This window comes from Cyprinus carpio, chromosome A25, assembly GCF_018340385.1.
Source record: "Cyprinus carpio isolate SPL01 chromosome A25, ASM1834038v1, whole genome shotgun sequence".
Classification (NCBI taxonomy): domain Eukaryota; kingdom Metazoa; phylum Chordata; class Actinopteri; order Cypriniformes; family Cyprinidae; genus Cyprinus; species Cyprinus carpio.
Genome location: NC_056596.1, coordinates 12,403,493 through 12,411,549, shown reverse-complemented (window position 1 = coordinate 12,411,549; position 8,057 = coordinate 12,403,493). Strand labels below are relative to the sequence as shown.

The 8,057-nt window shown below is 33.4% G+C and overlaps 2 protein-coding genes across 3 annotated transcripts; one reads left to right on the top strand and one right to left on the bottom strand.

Moving 5' to 3' along the window:
* Positions 1-229: 229 nt before the first annotated feature.
* Positions 230-2,400, top strand: LOC122135611 (40S ribosomal protein S27-like). Its single transcript, XM_042715575.1, has 4 exons — positions 230-386; positions 1,757-1,865; positions 1,959-2,069; positions 2,195-2,400. Exons 1-4 carry the CDS (start codon positions 240-242, stop codon positions 2,221-2,223), a joined length of 396 nt encoding a protein of 131 aa, XP_042571509.1. The 5' UTR covers positions 230-239; the 3' UTR covers positions 2,224-2,400.
* Positions 2,401-3,026: 626 nt separating this feature from the next.
* On the bottom strand, positions 3,027-7,416 carry LOC109047693 (dnaJ homolog subfamily A member 4-like). 2 transcript variants are annotated; one of them, XM_042715573.1, is made up of 8 exons: positions 7,265-7,416; positions 6,805-6,952; positions 5,656-5,830; positions 5,385-5,489; positions 5,041-5,268; positions 4,719-4,949; positions 4,481-4,575; positions 3,027-3,721 (listed from the first exon to the last, which is right to left on the bottom strand). In XM_042715573.1, exons 2-8 carry the CDS (start codon positions 6,934-6,936, stop codon positions 3,506-3,508), a joined length of 1,182 nt encoding a protein of 393 aa, XP_042571507.1. In that variant the 5' UTR covers positions 6,937-6,952; positions 7,265-7,416; the 3' UTR covers positions 3,027-3,505. The 2 variants fall into 2 exon arrangements, with proteins under 2 accessions (XP_042571507.1, XP_042571508.1); XM_042715574.1 differs by having other exon boundaries at positions 6,805-6,965; positions 7,267-7,348.
* Positions 7,417-8,057: the final 641 nt, after the last annotated feature.

Below are 8,057 nucleotides of genomic sequence, written 5' to 3'. Positions count from 1 at the left end.
ACACACACACACACACACACACACACACACACATATATATATATATATATATAGAGAGAGAGAGAGAGAGAGAGAGAGAGAGAGAACTCAAAATATCGTGTAAAGCTGCAATCAATGTTCTTTGTTGAGATATGAGGTGACCGACAGTAACATTTCGCCAACTCGCTATCAATTACCGTTGTCGAGCTGATGTAATATTCAGAAAATCCCTGTAATGTTGTCAAGTTTTATGAGGTCTAATGTATAAAGGCGTGTTTTATTGTGGAGCATGCCTGGGCATGTCTCTTCAGCTTGATGAAGCTGCGCGTGGCAACCCTGCAGTCATCGAGAGATTCGAGGACAGCAGCAGACTCGAATGTGAATCTCAGCAGCTCCCGACAATGCCTGTAAGTGCGTTTGCTCTGCTAGACAACGATTCTTGCATTTGACAGTTGTTAATATAAACTATGGTCTGGCGTTTTTATATCAATTCGGTTGTTGGATATTTTAACAGTGCGATAAACATGAGAAAGTTGTGATTTCACGTGCTGATGCGCAGGGTTTAAATAGGGCCTAATGTTTCACTTGCATGAATAATATTTAAACTTGTGCATTGCACCGAGTAAAGTGATAGGCTGGATTAGATTGCTGTTTTATCTGTGTTTTTAAAACTTAAGTATTATAGCTTTCAGACTGACAATGATGAGAGTGATCATTAGCTGTTGACCGATGTTTTTGTGTGCGAAGAAGCATGGTGCACGTCGGTAGTGTTATTGTTGTAGTGTTTCTGTTACATAAGTATAAACTAATGTTGCTTAGATTGTAGATTAAGTTATTCGGAGTGTAAAATGACTGTCATATTGATGGAAGAAGTATGTTTGTATGTGTGTGTGTGTGTGTATATATATATATATTACATTACACACATTTAAAATAAAAACATTTACATAATTGCGTTATATATATAATACATTTTAAATATTTTATGTGTGTCATTTTATGTAAATATTTAAATTCTAAATAAAAAATATTGAAAATTTTAACTTACTTTTTTCACAAAATATGTGTGTGTGTGTATGTGTGTACACACTTTAAATATTTATATGTGTGTTTGTGTAATTATATGTAAATATTTGAATTTGTAAATATTTTCATGATTTCTTTATATATATATAATTTTATTTATTTTTTTTTAACTAGGGCTATCACTAACGATTATTTTGGTAATCGGATAATTATATTATATATTTTTTTCTTTTTCTTTTTTTTTGTGGTAATAAAAACAGACCTAAGTGAACAGTGGCCTTTAAAATGACTTAAGTTAAAGTACATATATAATAGCAAATTCGGCAATAATAGTAAGTTCCAAGAAACTATCAAAATCAAGTAATCATATGGTTTTATTGAACAAAACTGGAAAAAAAAAAAAAAAAAAAAAAAAAACATCATGTATTATAAATAGAACATTACACATAATTACGCATTATATCAAATGCCTGCAGAGGCGCCAACGGCCTGATGATTGTTTTTACACTTTACAGTGTGATCTATTCCTTGTTTAATATTGACTAAACAACATTTAATTCAAATGTCCATTTAACCTTTAATAGTTGGCCATTTCTTTACGATGGAAATGCTACAGCTGCTGTGATTTCTTAAATATGTTGACATCGAAACAGTTAACCGACACGGATCAAATAATGTAGTTCTAATCGTGTAATCAAATTGACTCGAGGAATCATGACAGCCAGCCCTAATTTTAACTATATTTTAACAGCTGGCCAAAGATCTGCTGAACCCGTCCTTTGATTTTGAAAGAAGACAACATAAGAAGAAAAGGCTTGTGCAGAGTCCCAACTCGTACTTCATGGATGTAAAATGCCCAGGTTTGAGATCTTTAGAAGAAAGGGTTGGTTGCCTTATCATGTGTAATATATCACTTGTAGGGAATGTAATCTTTTCTGCTTATCTCCCTGCAGGTTGTTATAAGATCACGACTGTGTTCAGTCATGCGCAGACGGTTGTGTTGTGCGTTGGGTGTTCAACAGTGCTCTGCCAGCCCACTGGAGGAAAAGCAAGGCTGACTGAGGGTGTGTATTTGCTGAATGATTATAAAACATATCCAGATCCGGGTTGTGCTTTAGAATCAGAAGTAACTACAAACCACAATATTTGATCCAGTGTCTCAAGCCATGCATTTTCTTTTTTCAAATAGGTTGTTCTTTCAGAAGAAAGCAGCACTGAGAAGGATGAAAAATGAGTGATGCTTTGAATACAAAGAATTGTGCAACTTCTTAATGCCTTACTTTTTCATTGATTACAGTGAATGAACTTTAAATATGATTATGAATGGTGCATGGCAGGTTCTTTCTACCATGCTATCAGTTCAGTGCTTCTGAATAAAGTTTCTTCTGCATGATACAGTTGCATCCTGCAATTTAATCCAAACAGATATATTTAAAACAGTCAGTGCAACATTTTCAGTTTAATTTCTCATGTAATTATGTAATTTTTAACATCTATCTTTAATTGTTGAAACCTTTTACATCTATCTGCACTACCGTTTAAGTTTGGGGAGGGTAAGATTTTCAGTAAGTCTCTCAAGCTCAACCAAGTCTGTGTTTATTTGATGAAAAATACAGTAATATTGTGAAATATTATGATCATTTAAAATAATTTTTGTTTGTTTTATAATGTAATTTATTTCTGTGATGTGATCACTCCAGTCTTCAGAGTCACATGATCCTTCAGAAATCATTCTAATATACTGATTTGAGTTTCTTATTATAAATATCGAAAATAATTGTGCTCCTTCATATTTTTGTGGAAACCTTTTTGTGATATTCAAAAGAACAGCATTTATTTGAATTGATTTTTTTTTTGCATTCTACATATCTTTACCATCACTTTTGATCAATTTGATGTATCCTTGTTGATTAAATGTATTGATTTCTTGAAAATAATAAAATAATCTTACTGACCCCAGACTTTAAATTGGATTTTTTTTTAAATTGCTTTCATTCACTTGCAGTTATGTAAAGGAGGGATTGTAATGAAATGTTTTATTTGTGAAAAATAAAACCCATTTTAAGGAAGGAAACAACACAATAAACATATGGTGTCATATTCTTAGAAAATGTACAAATACAGATTTTTCAACTGGTAAAAATATAGTACAGCACCCACTCTTGACCGAAACACATTGACAGATTAACATACAAAAGTGAACATGTTAAAACATACGGAATAATTTACATGCGAATTTAAGTTCCTACTAAATTACATTTGTAAATGAATGACATTTTTATCCAAAATAGTTGCCAAAAAATTCCTGGCTCCTCATCAGACACTTCAGAAAGATGAATTCCAATAGTGGCAAGAAAATGGTCCGTTTCATAAGGCTTGTTAAGGAAAATCTTGCTGTACGTATTGCTCAGCAAGAACTTAATTAAACCGGCCTAATATACGGTGTACTGTATATTTGCAGTCACACGAGTATTGCACCAGTGTTTCTTATACATGACATTTACTGAGTCTGGCACTGGACACCACTATGCCGGGGCCCTTCGTCTTCATCGTAGGCTTCACCACTGTAGTTTCTCTTTTGTCTTTCATAGTCTACTTCACACAGGTCAACCTCTTCCATATCATCTGACATCATGACGTGATCTCTGACAGGAAGTAGCCTCTCCAGGTCAGGCAGCATGTGCTCAGGTAGCCAGTGTTTATCTGGGAACTCAATCTGAGGGAACAGAAAGGCTTCTGTAAGATGTGACCGGCTCAACACATATTACAATTTAATCATTGTTTGCTTTCACACAAGTTTTCCCTCTATTATTGGTGGGTTTTGTTTGTTTTTTTATAAAAAATTTTTTCCATGTGACAGTTTTTATTTATTTCACAGTAGGAAACTTTTTTCTGTAGAAGTTGCAAAGCAAAAAACTAGAAAATATCAAAAAGAAATTAAATAATAATAAAAACAATCATCACACAAAAGATTAAATTACTTTAATTTGCATTTAATTAGTTTTTATTAGTAACTTGTTTTTCTTTTAGCTGTAGGCAATTCGTTTTGTTCCTAGAAGATGTTTATCAAAATAAAAACAAAATAATAAATAAATATCATAATTATTATTATTTTTATTTATATTAAATTAATTTATGACTAATTAAGTTTATACTGAGTTAGTTTTTGTTCTAAAAAGATGCAAAGGCAAACTTAAATACACATAGTATTAAAAGAAAAATAATAAAATATAAGTTTTATTAAAAGATTCAGATAAATCCGATAAAAAATTAATTGGTCTATTTTTGTTTCACTTTCAAAGATTTTAATTTGTTACTTGGCAGAAGGCCATCTATTTATTGTTTGTTTCTAGAAGATGTGACGCAACATCAAATAAAATAAACCATAATGTAATAAAAATAAAACGATAGTTATAATATTGAGATCACATCAGATTAGCCTCGCTAAAATGTGTAACACGCGGTACTGACTTACCTCAAACTGTACGATGAGAAGACCTTTCTCAAAAGGGTGTCTATACACAGGATCATTATGAATACATTTTACATCATTAGGTTTTATTACTTTGCCTAAAACAAAAAAATAAATAAAAATTCAAATGAATCAAAATGTATATATTTAATAGTTTAAATGTTTAATTTATTGATCAAAATATCATTCTCAAATAATAAACTCAAATATTATTTACAAAAATATAGTATGTAGGACATACCTGGAGGTGATTGGATGAGCAACAATCGGTTATCTAGCGTACAGACAGTTTTTTTAAACCCACAGAGCGCTTCCACCAGCTTGATCTTCATCTTCATGATCAGGTTTTCATTTTTTCGTTGGAAGACGGGGTGTTCTTTCAAGTCCAGTACGATTATAACATCACCAGGCTCCAGGCCAGGCTCTTGATCTCCTTCTCCGTGGAATGTGATCTTCTGACCGTCCTTCATACCTGTGACAAAGACCAGTATTAGTATGCTTCTAGAATACTTCTGAAGACTATAGAAGGTATTAAGGCCTGGAATTAAGCAAAGTTCTTCTACCTTTGTCAATATGGACTTCAAGAATCTTCTTCTTGCGTTCTACTTTGTGTCCATTGCAGTTTTTGCAACGGTCCTTGGAGTTGAACCTCTCTCCCTGTCCTTGGCAGTCGGAGCACATGCTTTGAATCTGCTGGATCATTCCCGGTCCAATCTGTTGCACCTGGACCTGAACCCCTCTTCCTTTGCATGTTGAGCATTTTTCAATTGAGCCTTTTTTGCCTCCATAACCTGCAAGACATATCATTTACATATTAAACCTTTAAATCACCACTGGGTCTTGAACTACAATATTATTATAACAATCTTCCCATTAAACGAACTCAATAGACTCGTAACCTTCTTACCGTCGCATTTCTCACAAATCACGTTCTTCTGAAGACCAAGTTTTCTTGTTGAGCCATTGTACAATTCCTCCAGTGTGACTCCAAGCTGGTGAACCACATTCTTACCTGAACAAGATAAAAGATACAGTATTAGCTAACAACAACCAGGATATGAAACATTGCACAAACTATATTTAAGACCCCCAAAACCTTTCACTGACTTCCCATGGGGGGACGTTACAAAACACCACAGCTGCTCACTGCCACCTGGTGCAGTAAATAAATGTCTCACCTCTCCTTTCTCTCTGCATTCTGCCTCCGCCACCAAAGAACATGTTGAAAATGTCCATGGGAGATTCTCCTCCTGACATGCCTCCTTCCTTTATGGCTTGTTCACCACCTTGGTCATACAAATCCCGCTTTTTGGGATCTGACAGGACCTCGTAGGCTTGCGATATGAGTTTGAACTGGGGAATAGAAAAGATCCTTATATTACTCATTTTAATAATGCATGCATAAACACTTCCCATCATGCATTAGTTTCCATGAAGCATTTAACAACAGTTCAAATGAGTTCTACTGAAGACCTAAGTGCCATAAAGCCTTCCTGTGTCAGGTATTTTCCTTTAATAATTAACTAAAGTATTAGTATTTTAAAAAATATATTATTTTCTATATACCCTTCTTCCATCCCTTTGCCATTTATTCAGCATTTTTTTTTTTTTTACTTCAAATTTATTTTTGGTTATTTCTTTTCTTTTTTCCTTTTCGCTTTTTTTATATTTACAGCACTTTGTATTAGGATTTTTCATTTCCCCCCAAATTTAATTACTTATTATTTTTATTATTCTATCACAGTTATTTTATTTTTGTTCGATTTTTTTTTCCTTTCCTTTTCTTATTTTAATATTTTGGATTTTTTTTTTTCTCCATGATTTTTATTTGTGTTAATTTTTGGCAATTGGCCATTTGGTCTCTTCCTCTCAAGGAGAGTTATAACAAATATCTAAATAAAACCAAATAAAACATAAAACCAAATAAAGTAAAATAAGTAAATAAAATAAAATACTTAAAAATCAAATGTTTCCCCTTACTGTCAAGGTTCTTCAGGACCTTGTATTGTTTATTAATAAGAATATATATATAATATATATATATATATATATATATATATATATATATATATATATATATATATTATATATATATAATATATATATATATATATATATTAAACTAAAAATAAAAATGCAAATCAGCATGAATTATTCGCAACCATATATGCGGATAGATCTCAAAGCAATGTTTAGAAATGCATGCCTCAGCTCACGCGAGTGTTCGGGACACTTCTAGAAAGTTCCTTTCATTTCTGTCGCTGTATTTGTCAGGCAACATGAAACATGATAACAGTCTCCGCTCGCGGCGCAGCACCTCCACTTACTTTCTCGCCTTCATTCGGGTTTTTATCCGGGTGATATTTCAAGGCCAGTTTTCGATATGCCTTCTTGATCTCGTCCAGCGAGGCTTTGGGACTCACGCCGAGCAGATCGTAGTAACCGGTTTCTCGAACCATCTTTGACAGGATCCAGCTACAGTGTACAGGAACAAAACATATCAACAGTCCTGTCTGCCTTACTACCACAACATGCCTGTGACTTAGTTAAAAGGCATACTAAATACAATGTTTAATCATGCCACTAGACATACATATTATAAATTAAACAATATTAGAGCAGGTAAATGCGAGCGGTCACTTGAGTAACAACAGAATGTAGGCTAAACTTACTTGAAAGCTAAAGGGATACTCAAACTGTCCGTTACATTAGTGAATGACTCTAGAAAATACTTCAAATAAAGCTTCGCGAGTCGTACTTGTGTGTTATGAGTTTGATAATACTCACAGAAATAAAAGAAGAAAAGCCGGCTCGCTGTTTCGCGTCGCGTCCGCTTCTCTGCTTGTGTGACTGTTGTACTACTGCCTAAACGCAGCGCGCGCTGTCGCTCTTATATAAAGCCTGGCGCTCCAGAACCTTCTCGAGCTTTGATGCGAAGCATAGATGGAATGCGATGGAATAAGGACATGCAGCTTCACGTGGGATTTGAGATTTTTGCACGGTCTCCAAGCAGTTATGAATGATACCAAACGTTATGTTAGAATGGATTTGCATGATATGCTTTAGAGTAATATACAGAGTAGATTTTTACATTTTCTGAAGAAATGTGAGATGCATGTGCAAATATTGTAACTGGAGTAGAGTTTCTGTTTTCGCATGCCAACAACAACAATAATAATAATAAAGCCAATTTTATTATATAGAATGTAGCTATATTACTATAGCAAAGTAAATCTAAGTAAAGGAGATCCAACGTTGTGTCATCTAGCGCTTTATACAATACATCAAAGATTGTTTCAGAGCAGCTTTACAGGGATAAACAGGAATAGAATTATTAAAAATAATGGAAAATAATGATTCAATGTCATTCCAAAAATCTATTTGCCTTGAGGTTTGTTTTGGCAATTGCTCAGCAGAGGTCGCTCTTTACCAAGGTAAACATTTCAGCAAGCTAAATGATGATGGTGGATATATTACTTACAATTGTGATCATTTATTCATTTATTTCTTTTAGTGTCATTTTAATTTTATTTAATTTTAGTACATAAAACTAAATGAAACTGTTGTCTGAACAATTAGC

What these genes read in the sequence shown, in the direction of transcription:
- LOC122135611 (XM_042715575.1), top strand. Translation starts at nt 240, where the DNA reads ATGTATAAAGGCGTGTTTTATTGTGGAGCATGCCTGGGCATGTCTCTT. An exon ending in CATGGATGTAAAATGCCCAG is followed by an intron (nt 1,866 to 1,958) that starts GTTTGAGATCTT and finishes ATCTCCCTGCAG; the next exon opens with GTTGTTATAAGATCACGACT. An exon ending in AAAAGCAAGGCTGACTGAGG is followed by an intron (nt 2,070 to 2,194) that starts GTGTGTATTTGC and finishes TTTTTCAAATAG; the next exon opens with GTTGTTCTTTCAGAAGAAAG.
- LOC109047693 (XM_042715573.1), bottom strand. Translation starts at nt 6,936, where the DNA reads ATGGTTCGAGAAACCGGTTACTACGATCTGCTCGGCGTGAGTCCCAAA. An exon ending in TGAAGTCCATATTGACAAAG is followed by an intron (nt 4,950 to 5,040) that starts GTAGAAGAACTT and finishes TCTTTGTCACAG; the next exon opens with GTATGAAGGACGGTCAGAAG. An exon ending in TTCTCATCGTACAGTTTGAG is followed by an intron (nt 3,722 to 4,480) that starts GTAAGTCAGTAC and finishes CTGTTCCCTCAG; the next exon opens with ATTGAGTTCCCAGATAAACA.